Source organism: Pteropus medius, unplaced genomic scaffold (assembly GCF_902729225.1).
Source record: "Pteropus medius unplaced genomic scaffold, Ma_sr-lr_union100, whole genome shotgun sequence".
In the NCBI taxonomy this organism is placed as follows: Eukaryota; Metazoa; Chordata; class Mammalia; order Chiroptera; family Pteropodidae; genus Pteropus; species Pteropus medius.
Window position 1 is genome coordinate 3,521,869 of NW_024352787.1, and position 15,138 is coordinate 3,537,006.

A 15,138-nucleotide genomic window follows, 5' to 3' on the forward strand; every position below is an offset into this window, starting at 1 on the left:
ATCTGCCAGGCTTTGCCGGAGAGGCACACTGACATCACGCTTTATGTTTATGACCACAGATCTCTAATTAATGATAACACAGCATTGTCTTTGATTAGGGGTCTTTATGCCCTTGTAAGGGACTTAATGCCCTTCCTATGACCTACTCTGACTCTAATGCAAGAAGTGTCAGTATCAAAAGTCACTCAAGCACTTGCAATCTGGTTCCCATTTCCACTCTCCTTTCTTGGATTATTATCGCTCAGTACATAGACATGCTCTAGAATCTGCTAGCTTTAGAACAAACAGAAACAAAACCTCATTTCACACTGCCTTCACTCACTTTTCCAGGAAAACTTAGTTGTGTATATTTATTGTTTCTATGTCTCCTCTGTCCATCCTGACATGTCTCACACCCCGACTCCTCCTCCCTGTGTCATCAGTGTCTTCCTGTTGCCAAATCCAGTGGCTTAGTTTTGATGTCATGTTACTTCACCTCTTTTCCTTCATACTAATAACTTTGAAATTATCTTATTTAGAGTATTATTGATCATTTTTCCCTCCTCCCACCACCAAGCCATCCATATATACTTATATTGTTTCTGAAGCTCTTTAATAAAGTTCTGCCAAAATGAAAATTTTACCATGCCAGACCTTATAGTTTACTGTTATCAAATACCTTAATTTTCCTATGTAACTGGTACTACAGTTTTCTAGGTTTCTTGTGATACACCCATTTCTTATCTATGTAACAAGCACCATGTCTTCTTCAGTCGTTTTATTCACGCATAAAATGTCCCTTTCTTTGCTCAGTATCTTATTTACCTAAGTCTATTTCCTTCTCTTCTCCTTTGACATTCACTGTTTTAAAGTCATCTTTCCCTAATATTCCTTTCTTCACACTTATGACTTTGGAGTGTCCTTGACCCTATACCTTCATTATATGGACACCATTTTCTTCATAGTCTTAACTTCATCTCCTTTAATACCAGTGCATTTTTCTTGCTTGCTATCAAGCAAGATTTCTGATATTTTAAAGTTTAATCTTAAATTCTCCCTCCTGCCTTATTTTCCTTCACTGTTTTTACTAATCATAGATATATATAGGAATCCCTTAAAGAGTCATTTCCGAATACCTCGTTTTAAGTAGGAGTGGAAGTGAAACCACCTATTGCCCCACTACCCAATCACTGCTAATATTTCAGTACTTGCTTTCAGTCCTTTTGTAGTTTTCCCCACATGTTTTCAGTTTTGTATCTAGCATTTTCTCCACGTTTAACCTGGCTTCATAACTCCATCTCGTCACTAAAACCCAACTAGGGTGTATCACCCGAAATGTCAGTGGTGGCTGGTGCCTAAATTTACTTAACTATACATTTTAACAATATTTTGGTATTATAAATACTTTAGGAATAGAGGCTAAGCGTTTATAGTTTGAGAAATGTCTACTAATTCTAATGCATACCTCCTTAATTATAACCGTTGTCTTAGTCCTACTTCTTGGAACCATATTTTAGTTTGTTTTTTGTATAAGTCAATTTGAAAATATTTTCACATAATAATATAGTTCTTGAAATGTAGGACAGTTTTTTCATGTTCAGAGGAATTCTCTCTTTCAGGAGAATTTGTGAAGTAATTAATGAAGCAGTATGGAAGCATAACATCATTTATGTTTCAAGTGCTGGAAATAATGGTCCATGCCTTTCTACAGTTGGTTGTCCAGGTGGAACTACATCAAGCGTAATAGGTTAGTTTCTTGTTTTAGAAATGGACTTGTTTTGTTGAACAGCAAACAAAAATACTCCATTAATCCCATGTTAATTGGATCTCTATTATATGCAAGACACCGTCAACCCTATGTATACTGGCAACTGCAATCTAGTAGGGACCTGCTCATCTAGAGTTTACAGTTGACTGGAGTAAGTAGTTTAATGGAAGTACAAACAGTGCTCTGGGATTACAAAAGTGCAGCTACTTCTGATTTGAGAATTTAGGTAAAGCTTTCTGGAAAAAGTATGGGAATGAGGATTTCAGTAGGTAGATCTGAGCAAGGAAAGGGCTTTCCAGACTAAGTGAACAATGTAAATAAAGACACTTGCTTTATTTTTTACTTATAGTGTATGACTACTTGTTTATAGTATACTTTTCTCCTTTAATTTCTCTTGGGGCATGCAGAAAGAATCAGATATAAAGGAAGGGAAGCAGTTGAAACATATTCGTTCCATGAATGCGTAGCTTTTCTTCCACTTTTTAATCTTTGGATATGTTATGTATTTCACTATAATGAAAAAAATGCCCATTAATGAGTTATGGGAAATCAAAATTAGTTGCAGTCATTATATGAAAATAAAACTAGTTTACGTTGTAGTACAGTAGCTGTCAACTTAAGCAGAAAAACCCACGAAACACAAAACCTGCGCTCTTTTTTTTTTTTAATATGCAGCATGAATGAGGAGGATGAATTGAGAGAAATAACTATTTGGTAAATGTTGCCTAAAATTTTTTTGTTCATCTTTAAATATGAGATCAAAATAGATCTTATACCTCTTAACATTTGTGATTAGATGCATGACTGGTTCCAAAAAATTTTTCTGGAGTATACATTAGTAACTGCATAGATATATACATATTATAGATGTTATAGATACACAAACACTATAGATATTATAGATATAATTACATTTGGGTATCAAAGTTTAGAAACTGGTCCTTTAAAATTTTTATTGTTTTAAAATAACAGTGATCTTATATTTATAGGACATGGTTATATTTATAGTTTCTAAATTTTAAGCAAGGTAGACCTTACTCTGTTATTTAAAACCTGTTGCTTAAGTAATTCTGTTACATCATGTGTTAAGACAACAGTACCTGCCAATGATATATATCCATTGTGTATTTCAGCTCTATATGTTTTAAGTAAACAAATGAAAATGAAACAAAATAGATCTAAAAAGTATCTAAAGATCAAAATTTACTGCTCTGCTATAATACTCAGTGCTTTTTTCTTTTCTTATTCCCATATTCACAGAAAACTTTGAACTAAATTTTACAAAATGATTGTAATTTTATGTGACAACATTGTTAACCTAAATTCTCTTAACTAACACATGTTCTATCCAGTCTCTACACTGAATATGTGTATGTTATAAAGAAGAACTAGAAGCTGGTAGACCTGGATTCTAAATCTTTTCTCTGCCAGCCATACATATGTATTTTGTACATTTTCCCAACCTCTCTAGGAGATGTTTCCAAATTTCTAAAATGAAAGAACCAGGTTTGATCTCTATATTATATGTTGCAGAGTCTGACTGGACTACATTTGCGTATCTTTCTAGAAGACTGTAGCATGTTATGTCTTTGCTTTCTGCCCATTATTATAGCCATTTTTGAGGAAAGGAATACTGCTGATTTTATGGGTAGAGTTTTAGATACAATGGTCATTTAAAAATGACCAGTCAACTAATTACTTAATTTTTCTATTATATTTTATAGTTTAAAACACATCCTCTTTATTTTTCTTTTACACCTGCACACACTTTAGGTACATTATTATTCTTAATCCGCATAATAATCCTGATAGATTATGTCTGCTACATAGTAAACTTTACTTTGTTAAGTTTTTTTATCTTTCCATTTTATGAGCGAGAATTGTGGCATAGGGAAATCAAGTGATTTACCCAAGGCCACACAGCTGAGTGACTAGTGTATTAGAATTAGGATTTCTATTTCGTGTCCTTTTATATTTTGTAATCTATCCCACAGGTGTTGGTGCTTATGTTTCTCCTGATATGATGGTTGCTGAGTATTCTCTGCGAGAAAAATTACCTGCAAATCAATATACGTGGTCTTCTAGAGGCCCCAGGTAGGTTGAGAATAGGACATGGAGACTATTACAGATATTTGGTTAAACTTTACGTGGTGGGGAGGGACAGAGTTTTGGTAATTTTACTAACTCTTTCTGTCAGTTTTTACTTTTTCAGCATTTTCATTTTGATTAACAATCACATCACAGGAAACTGATCATTAAAGAAGTAAACTACAGATATTTTATTGTTAGATATTAAATGACGATTGTTAAATGACCATTGCATCCAAAACTCTTCCTGGCTTATGACTTAACTTTTCTGAGAGTAATTCTTAAACCTGTGCTCCAGATCTTTCATTTATGAGGATCTAAATAAAAAGTAAAGACTTCAATATCTTTAGAAAGGAGAGAAAGCCTTTTTTGCAATATTTTTGATATTTAACCTTGGGTGAAACAAAAGCCCCAAGCTTTTGTAAAGCATCACATTGTTTATACCTGTGAACAGTTTTGGGTACAATTCATAGTAGGCAGGTTCTGTTCATAAATGAACATTTTGGTTCCTGAAGCCTTTTGCGAACTATATCCGATTCCAGGAATTGATTATTTTTCTCACGAGGTGTATTAAGTTCTAATTTATACAATCCCTCGTGTTATCTAATAACTTATGCTATTAGTGTGTACAGGCCCTTTCTGGAAAATAAAGCCTATTAATTCATCCCTTTACCTATTTGGAATGATTTTTTAAAGAGAATAGATTTTGAATTCAGTTTAGTAAATACTTTATTGCCTTCGGTAGGCAAGGCATAAATGAGCAGATTGCGATCTGAGTTCACGATTTCATTTTCAGACAATGTGATTATATAAGTGGAAGCAATCATTTCCCTTTGAGTGAAACCCATCAAGGAGGAGATTGTATTGGAGTTGGTCCTGAAGGATGGATAGGATTTTGAGAGAGAAGAGAGGAGGTTTATATGGCAAGAACAGCATGAACCCAAAGATGAACAGGCTTTAGTGTAAGGGTTTTGGGGAAAATAACTAGTGGTTAGATTTGTCTGCAGTATAAAATAAAAAAGGCAGTGTTAGAAAATAAGATCAGAAAAATTGGTTGGGATCAGATCAAATGTGGTAATGCTAAGTTTAATCCTGAATTACAGGTATCTTCCTGCCCTTCTGTAGGTAATGTCTTCTTTAAAAAATAAATTCAGTAGTTTATTATAACTGTCATTAAAAGCAATCAGGCTATGGATCTCCATGTGGTTCAGCAAGCCTTGCCTTTATCATCACCATAGATTGCCTTCATCAGCCCAACTAGCTGGCCTAAAACGCCACATGACTAAATAAGAGTGGCTAGGAATAAGAGGCAAAGTTGGCAAAGGTTCATGTGTTTTATATTCAGTTAATAAATGTACTAATTATTAAATGTGTTAATTCTCTTCTAAAATTGATTTTTAAATGTTTTATATTACACTCAGCATAAAAATAAAGTACTATAGAATGCCTAAACCAGCCTTTGTCAGTCTTATTTGCCTAAAGAACATTTAAACAATTATTTTAAGGAAACAAATTCATTAATTGTGGAGGAAGCTTGAATTAAAGAGATAATGATTCACAAACCATTTTTTCTAAGCATTGAGAGATTTTATTTCATATTTACTATGAACTGACTATTATTGCAAATATGTGGTTTAAATATTAGAGTATGAAACAAAACATTGACTAACGATCACTGAACAAGTACATTCTGTAGTACTATTTAAAAAATCCTCTTTGTCAGGAAAGACTGTCAGACAAAGAGTTTACTTGACTCCCTGGTATTTGCAAGTATGGCATATTTCTTAAAGGCAGATTACCACATAATGTCTACATAAACATTTTGAATTTTTATTATATATTGTATTTTAGAAGAAAACTATCACTAGCTTTTTTATTTTAAAGAAACAGTGTCTAAGGTTTTTATAAGGAATATGTAAAGTTTATATTAGGAAAATTTTATTTTTTTAATAAAGTTTTTATATGTATTTCATAGAACCCATTTTTAGAATACTGATTAAATGCTTTATGATTAGCCACTTTAACAGACTAGTGGAAAATTAACAGAAAGCAATAGGAAGTAGTTTGAATTCATGACTCTTCCCGGTTATAAGATACTGAATGCTCATTGTGAACATAGGTAGACAATATAGGCAGTGCAAAGAGGTAGGTAGAAATTACCCTAAATCTCATTATCTGTGATATGTTTGGGTGACATTTTGGTGAACATCTTTTAATCATTCTGTGCATAAATGGGAGATCACCCTATTCAGGCATTTTTGTAACCTACTTTTGTTACTCGGTAATACTGCATGAAAATATTTATATGTTGCCAGATATTTACCTAACAATATTTGACACCAGCACATTTCAAAAGGAAGATCTGATGTGCATTGCGTTCAGCTCTCTATGTAAAAATGTGAAACTAAATCGTATTAGTATTCCTAGCTTGGAATAAGAATAATTCAGTCAGTTGGGGGAAGAATGGTAGAATGGAAAGGCCAGCATCCTCTGTGGGGAACTTATGGCCACTCTTCCCAGTAGGAGGAAGTAGTGTGCCATTACATTATTCCTTTACTTGGAAAAGAGGGCAGAGCTTGTGTTTGGTGATGATGTGATGATGATCTCTATAGATTTTAATTCATTAGACCTTACTTAGTCAAAGCACTCAGTGAGGCAACCCTGTTGACTTAAGCCCTGTCCAGAATGGCAGCCACTGGTCACATGAGGTTAGTTTGAATTGAGATGTGTAGTAAGTGCAAAATATACATCAGATTTTCAAGACTTAGTACAAAAAAAGACTATAAATTAACTCATTTTTCCCCTGTCAATTACATTTTAAAATATTTTGGATATGTTGGGTTAAAAAAAACATTATTAAAGTTAATTTTACTAGCTTTTTTTAAATGTGACTTTTAAACTTTAGACAAAGATAAAGCTTCTACTTGTTATAGACAAAAGTCCATTCATCAAGGAGTCTGAGCAATGATATTTATTTTCCCTCAATAAATACACCCGATACTTTTTACACATACACATACACACATAGATTTTGTCCATTTACAAGGAAAAAAATTTCTGCTTAATATGGAAATAGTTGTGTTGGGTATTTTTCCCCATTGATTTCAGTGACTACAAATAGTTTGTGGTGCTGTAATTTATTTGACCAGTGGCCTTTTTATGAATGCTCATGTTTATTCAGTTTTCACCATTGTAAGCAAACTAATGGCTTTTCATTTAGTGCTGATGGGGCCCTTGGAGTGAGTATCAGTGCACCCGGAGGAGCCATTGCTTCTGTCCCTAACTGGACGTTAAGAGGAACTCAGCTAATGAATGGGACGTCTATGTCTTCTCCCAATGCGTGTGGAGGCATTGCCCTGATACTTTCAGGTAAGAATGTTGCTTAGTGCTCTACATTGCTTAGTGTTCTCATGGTACTATTTCGAAATTTCCAATAAAACGATGGTGAGTTTTGGCTATTCTGCATAATTTTCAGTCATAGTTTAATTATTTTTCTTAATGAGATAGAAATGGCACTATAAAATGGATTTTAAATATATAGTTTTATAGTTCATCTTAGTCCCGTTTGTAAAATGTATAATTTATAAGGTTAAGAAAGTAGGTGTTAAGTATCTAGAAATTTTGTTTATAGCATAAAATTAGATGGTAGCCATAAAAAATAATTGAATAAATTTATCTTACTGTATTGGAGACAGATGTTTTGTTTTCTCATATTCTCATAGTGAGAAAATGTGGTAGAATTGGTAAAGTCCTGGCTCAAGTAAAGTTTAAGGTGGAAAACAATGTGGTAATAAGATTTGGATATGTAGTCATTCAACAAATTATTTATTGGCTGTTAATGACTGTCAATCATCATTTTAGCTCTGGGGCCAAATTAGTGAACAAAACATCAAAAATACCTGTTTATATTATAGTTGGGTGAGACAGACTATGAACAAAATAAGAAATAGTTTATATTACATGTTAGAAGGTAGTACAGATTGCCATGGAGCAAAATGAAGTGGAAAGAGAGATCAGAATTTCGAGGGTGCTGTGCGGGAGGCTTATGGTATTAAATACGGTGGCACTGGCATTGCCTATGTCCGAAAGTCGGGGTAGCCAGACCATTGAGACAATTCCACCTCAGAAGTGTCTCTCTAATAAAATCCTAGGACTCTCCACCCTGGTTTCTAGTCCTATTTAACCTGACCAGATATTTCAAAGTTGCTCATGCCTCCTGTGTTTAGGCATAGTGCTCTATCTAGGATTCCTTTCTGCCATTTTTTTAGCTTTGAAAACTCATTTGCATTATAAAAATCTGACTGATGTAAAGATCATTCCTCTGCTAGAGCTTCACCTTTTTTTGGAGTCTCACTGACAAAATCGCTCACTTTCTTGATTTGCTCTTACAGCAGCATGATATTTCCATGTTTGTTTTGCTCATTTTTTACAATATCAAAGGTGTTTACAAGTTGGATGAGCTCTGGAAAGGACAGAAATGCTGTACTGCTTTTGTCTTTAACAATAGTCATTAATACAGGATTTACAGATTGTTGGCCTCCATATCCTTCCCATAGAATAGTCGTTCCCAGCCTGGGTGCTCTCTGTCAACACCCAGGAAGCTCTTAATTCATTATTAATGCCTGGGATCCAGTCTCAAAGATGCTGATTTAATTGGTCTATGTTGAGGCCTCAACATCTTTTTTGCTTATTTAACTTCCCATGGTTTTTGTAACATGCAGCTGTGTTGAAAACTACTACCAGCAACTGTATCACTTGACCAGTAATGTTTAAAAGAAAATGTCGTTCTAATGCCTTTTAGGTATCTACTTCATACATTTACGTTATATCTCTGCATAGCCTGCATTTGTGCCTTTGTATAATGGGAATGCAGTACTTATTGTTAAATGAAGTCTTTGTGTGATGCCAGCAGTTTTGATCAGACTGTTTAGTTAAGTTAAAAAAAAATTCAAAAATGAATGTTAAATAAAGCACAAGACATTAAAGCCAGAGAACATACATGTTATATATACTAATGAGAGGGAAAAGGTTTGCACGAGCTCTCTAACAGTTTTTTCTTGTTTTTGTTTTTAAATTTTAGGTCTGAAAGCCAATACTGTTAACTATACAGTTCATTCAGTCAGAAGAGCGCTAGAGAACACTGCAGTGAAGGCTGACAATATAGAAGTATTTGCCCAAGGACATGGTATTATTCAGGTATTGTGTTTATGAGAAATGATTTGTAAATCATTAAGATGGTATCTTAGTAATTACTGGATGATATTTCCTTTTACAATAATGATTGAGTGTATCTAATTCTAGATTGTATGATTATAGTAGTCTCTGAACTGTAAACAGAGGATATGAAAATAAACTTTTTAGTTAAGATAAATTTGTTGCAGGAAGAGAAATATAATAGATATAGGACACATAGAGGGTAGGAATTCAAAGCAAAGAGGTAAAGGGCAAGAACTGGTAAATCATAATGGCATATAGAAGAGTTCTTAACTTTGGTTACTTGGGAATAATAGTGCGAATAAAGAGAGAAGAGAGGAAAGCGAGTCCAGTAGTTAGACTAGTATTTTGTCTAAAAATCTAGAATTCCCGTCTTAATTTTAGAAAGCAGACTGTAGAAACTAACTTTTTGCTTGTACTTTGCTACAAGTGAAATCAAATTGATAACTTGCAACAAAATATTTTCTTGACTTAACTATTTTTATCTTACTCTTTGTATTCTAATAGGTTGATAAAGCCTATGACTACCTCGTTCAGAATACAGCATTTGCTAATAAATTAGGTTTCACTGTTACCGTTGGAAATAATCGTGGTATCTACCTCCGAGATCCTGTTCAGGTGGCTGCACCTTCAGATCATGGCGTTGGCATTGAACCTGTATTTCCTGAAAATACTGGTAAGTAAACGGGGACAGTAAGCTGAAATGCTCATGTGGTTTGAATGAATAATATAATAGAATTGCTGTTTGGGATAATGTTTTCAAGAGGAAACATGAATTGACAGTATTATCATTTCAAATTTTATGGATTTTTAGAAAAAAGGTGATGGCATTTAGGATCCCAATACAATGGCAATTCAGTTAGCGTCCTAACTACCAAGAAAAACAGTAAAATGGACCTTCAGTGACCTTGAGTTATATAACTCTGTGGATAATGAAACTCATTTCTTTCCTATTTTCACTACTTGAATATAAGACAGTTTTCTCTTGGAGAGTGGGAAGTGGTAGAAGGAGCTAAAAGAGAACTTCAGCTCAATGAGATATAAACAAAGTAGTCATCACTTTACATATGACAGTCTTCATTTCAGTCAAATCCTATTGTCCACATACAATAATGAAAACTATGTGCTAAAATTCCTTATTTTAAGGTTATAGAGCAGTGTTGGGTGAAAGTGTGGATGGATCACAAGTGTACTGAGTGAAAAAGGTTCTGTGACTTTTAAGTTGGTTATATTTTACAACCAACCAAACTCATTTGCTAAATTTTCTTGAAAGAAGATAGAACCTTTTAAAATGAAAGAAAAGGAAAAAGTATTAATCTTCAATTTTTGGTCTTTTTAATGCAGAAAACTCTGAAAAAATATCCCTTCAACTTCATTTAGCTTTAACTTCAAATTCATCTTGGGTTCAGTGTCCCAGCCATTTGGAGCTCATGAATCAATGTAGACACATAAATATACGTGTGGATCCCCGGGGCTTAAGAGAAGGATTACATTTTACAGAGGTATTGGTGTATCTTCATTTTTACTTTCTTTACTCTTTAAAATGTTTTAAAGTACTTTGGCAGTGTGTGGCAGTTCTTTTCCCCATTAGTCAAGGGTTGTCCTGTGTGTATTTGTTTAGGCTATTTGCCAATAATTATGTGACTCAGTATCAGAAAATTGATATCAACTTGTGCTTAGGAACTTTAAATTTTAGTGTTAGATTAATTTATTCTGTAAATAGATTACACCTTTTTCTCTTTGTTTCTTTTTTTCACTGTTAAAAGTTTGTTTATGGATACTGAAACTTAACATTTCTTTTTTCAAGGTGTGTGGCTATGATATAGCATCCCCTAATGCAGGTCCCCTGTTCAGAGTTCCAATCACTGCAGTTATAGCAGCAAAGTAAGTAGCAAGCTACCAGCAGGTTGCTATTACATGTACGGTAACAGCTGATCCTTGAACAACACAGGTTTGAACTACATGCGCTAAGTTATATGTGGACTTTTTAAATCTGTGGTTGAGAGTCTGCAGATGCAGAAGGCCAACTAATGCACTGATACACACCATTTTATATTGGAGACTTAAGCATCTGCAGATTTTGGTATCCATGGGTTGTCCTGGGACCAATTCCTCATGGATTCTGAGGGACAGCTAAATTTTGGGGAGTCAGATTTTTGACTGCATAGGGGGTCAGTGCCCAAACCCCACATCATTCAACAGTCAGTTGTAATTTTTTAATGGTTATTGATGGAAGTGATGTGAACATTTAAAGAATAGGCAAGATCCAGATAACCAGGCTTTAATTCTTCTCCTTGTTCAAAGTTTAAGGTGGCTCATATTCAGTCATGCTATTCCTCGTTCACTGTGACAGTAAGTGATCATATCTGTCATCTGCCCTGCCCTGAAACTGCTTTCCACCAGAGTGCCTTGATTGGGAGGACGTTTTAGCCTTCATCTTGCCCAGTCCCTCTGCAGTATTTGACAGTATGACTTCATCCCCTCCCACCCCCACTCCACTTTTCCCCCTTGTCTCTGGGATTATTGTTTTCTCCTGTTTCTTCCCTTTTTTAGACTCTTTCCTTTCAATCTTCTACCCTGGAACCAAGAAACTTAAATCTGACCTTATTGCTTTCTGTTTAAATACATCAGCGACATGCTTAGGGATCAAGTTATGCTCCTTAAAATAGCAGTGATCCTTCACAAGCCTTTGTTCCCTGTTATTCTGTGTACTAAATTGTGCATTTCCCTGAGGTTACCACCAATGCCGACAGCACTGGATACATTTGCACAGCTCATTTCTTTGCTTTAGTTTCTTGTCTCTCTTTTTATTTTTTTCAATTAGAATTGACATTCAATATTATACTAGTTTCAGATGCATGGCATAGTGGTTAGACATTTATGTAATTCACAAAGTGATCTGCCTGATTAGTACTCGCCTGGTACTATACATAGTTAGGACAATATTATTGACTATATTCCCTCTGCTGTACTTCACATCCCTGTGACTATTTTGTAACTGCCAATTTATATTTAATCCCTTCACCTTTTTCAGCCAGCCCCCCAACCTCCTTACCAGTTTGTTCTCTATGAGTCTATTTTTGTTTTGTGTGTTCATTTATTTTGTTCTTTAGATTCCACATATAAGTGAAATCATATGGTATTTGTCTTTCTCTGTCTGGCTTATTTCAGTTAGCATAATACTCTCTAGGTCCATCATGTCATTGCAAATGGTAATATTTCATTTTTTATGGTTGAGTAATGTTCCACTGTATATGTGTACCACATCTTCTTTATCTAATTGTCTATTGATGCGCACTTAGGTTGCTTCCATAACTTGGCTATTGTAAATAGCGCTGTGGTGAACATAGGGGTACATATATCTTTTCGAATTGGCATTTTGGTTTTCTTCAGATAAATACTCAGAAGTGTAATAGTTGGGTCATAAAGTATTTCTGTTTTTAATTTTTTAAGGAACATCCATACTGTTTTCCATTTTGCAATCCCACCAACAGTGCACGAGGGTTCACTTTTCTCCACATCCTCGCCAAATTGTGTTGTTTTTGATTTATTGATGGTAGCCATTCTGACAGATGTGAGGTGATATCTCATTGTGGTTTTAATTTGCATTTCTCTGATCATTAGTGACACTGAACATCTTTTCATATGTCTAATGGCCATCTGTATGTCTTTGGAGAAATGCCTGTCTCTTATTTTAATGACCAGGCGTGTTCCTGGTCATCTTCAGATAAAAAGAGTCCCTTCTTGCTGCTTCATGGCACATTTTTACATGCTCGTGGTACAGACTTGAATGATCTATTGTCATTTTTAATTTAATTTACATCATTCGTGACCCCACTAAAGACAGGTTAAATGTGATGCATGTTCCTATATGGTATATGCAAAACAGATTGTTTAGTAGATGAAGGACAAGATTGGAATTATGAGAGTACTGGGAACAATGGAAGGTTCTAAGTTAACAGTTTCTGAATTGCTAATTACACTGGTAAATATTAAATGTGCAAAAGGTCTCAGCCCATAGGGAATGTAGAGTGACATTGAGGAGATAAAAGTGACATACACATGGAAAATTTGCGGAACAGTTTCCTAGAAGTCCAGTAGGAACTTAGACACAGTAATATATAAGATTCAAGAATCAGCTGAGATATCATCTCCTTCAGGAAGCTTTTCTGGTCCCTTTGCATGAACCAAATCCTCTTCATCTCTTTTCTCCTAACACTCCAGTTTTCCCAGAGCATATTAGGTTAAACGTCTTTGGTTGTTTTTCTGTCTCCACTAGGTTGTCTATAGCATAGGAAAATATTCATTGTTGTATTTGTAGGTCCTAATAACAGTGCCTCATATATAGTAAGCACTCATTAAATGTTTGTCACACTGACTAGAATTTGTCCTTAGCATGTACTTTATTTTAGGTTTTCATTGTGGGCAAATTATACAATTTGACCTACACTGTGTCATTATGATATGGGAGTGTTTTGAAGCTACAAAAGGGATTTTGTTTAATACCAGTCTCAGCTGTGAGGCAGTATCAATGACATAAAACATTGCTTTTGATTTTAATATTTAGAACTCAGTATAGTCCAGTGGGTGTGATGTGTCTTATAGATTATAAAACAGGGAAATAAGAAATAGAAAAATCACCTGTACTGGGTTATCCTGAGTATTTCTCTGCTAACATGTTGGAAAAACGAGATAGTATTGTGCATACTGTTTTATAACCAGCTTTTAAGTCCTTGTGTTTATTTCTAATGAGTATTAAAATATAGAGTACCAGTGGGCTTATAATATAAAGGCTTTTTATAAGAGTATCACATTTAATCATTAAATTTTTATTAATTTTCAGAGTAAATGAATCATCACATTATGATCTAGCCTTTACAGATGTACATTTTAAACCTGGTCAAATTCGAAGGCATTTTATTGAAGTTCCTGAGGGTGCAACATGGGCTGGTAAGTAAAATTAAAATCTTTCTTGACTAGTTATCTTTGTGTACATTCTGTCTCTTCTGTGGTTATAACTATATAAAGTTCATATGTCTGTGATACTTTTCTTATAACAGTACTATAATGCCCCGTAGATTTGCTATTAGGTTCAAAACTATTTCAAGGTCCAGTACTATTTTGCATCGACTCATATATCCAGTCTTCTAGGCCATCTTAAGCTGTTTTAATATTCAAGAATTTAAGTTAGTTTTGAATAATGCCTTATCTGGTAATGATCAGAGTCAGAGCTGCATTGTTGAACAGTTCTGGGCTGCTGTGCACATAGGGCTCCTTGGAGTTGTCTTATGTTAGGCTCTGATGAAATGTACATTAATTAAAGAATGAAAATCTATGGTTAATTAATATTGAATCTGAAACCTTTTACTAGTAAACGTCAGTAGCTATAATACCCTTAATTATGATTCGTTTAGGTTGGTGTTGAAAATAATTAGTATTTTTTTTTAATTAAAATTTATTAGATCCAGAATAGAAGTAACTCAGAGTGTTTGGCAGTCTTAGATTACAAGTGTACTACAGGAGGTAGAGGAAATGGGGAGAAGTTGGTCAAAGAATACAAACTTTCATTTATAAGTCAGTTCGAGGGCTCTAATGCCCACCATGGCGACCGTACTGAACAGTACTGTATTATATGCCTGAAATTTACGAAGCAGATTTTAAATATTCTCACCACCAAAAAATCGGTAACTATGTGAAGTGATAAATGTGTTAACTTGCCTTATTATGGTAAACATTTTACAGTGTATACATATATTAAATTATCCTGTTGTATACCTTAAACTTACACGATGTTCTTTGTCAGTTGTATCTCTAAGGCTAATGCGGGAAAATAAAGCAAAAAAAGAAAAAAGTACTGCAGATGATTCCTATTTCAAATATTTAGAAATACTGTTATAACACTAGATTTTGTATTCTAGTGATTAATTAGACTCACAGAACTCTGTACCAACTTCACCTTGAGAATTAAGCCTTTCTTTAGTTCTGTCTATTAGAGTGGGTATTCAGTAGACAAGCTGCTGATCTTTCTTCACAACGATTTGGGCTTACCTCCACCTCTGCCTCAGAATAAAGCTAAGCATATGTAATTC

At 34.3% G+C, this 15,138-nt stretch overlaps 1 protein-coding gene across 6 annotated transcripts in view; it reads left to right on the plus strand.

Moving 5' to 3' along the window:
- The window catches only part of TPP2 (tripeptidyl peptidase 2), a 65,392-nt gene that overhangs the window by 27,158 nt on the left and 23,096 nt on the right, over positions 1-15,138 (plus strand). For all 6 annotated transcript variants that reach the window (XR_005649988.1, XR_005649989.1, XM_039849467.1 and 3 more), the window contains exons 9-16: positions 1,599-1,726; positions 3,742-3,841; positions 7,056-7,204; positions 8,916-9,031; positions 9,557-9,725; positions 10,394-10,551; positions 10,857-10,933; positions 13,893-13,999. Coding sequence is in view for 4 of the 6 variants with exons in the window: in XM_039849467.1 (XP_039705401.1) it covers positions 1,599-1,726; positions 3,742-3,841; positions 7,056-7,204; positions 8,916-9,031; positions 9,557-9,725; positions 10,394-10,551; positions 10,857-10,933; positions 13,893-13,999 (1,004 nt within the window). In the remaining 2 variants the exon portion in view is untranslated. The remainder of the gene's footprint in view (positions 1-1,598; positions 1,727-3,741; positions 3,842-7,055; positions 7,205-8,915; positions 9,032-9,556; positions 9,726-10,393; positions 10,552-10,856; positions 10,934-13,892; positions 14,000-15,138) is intronic.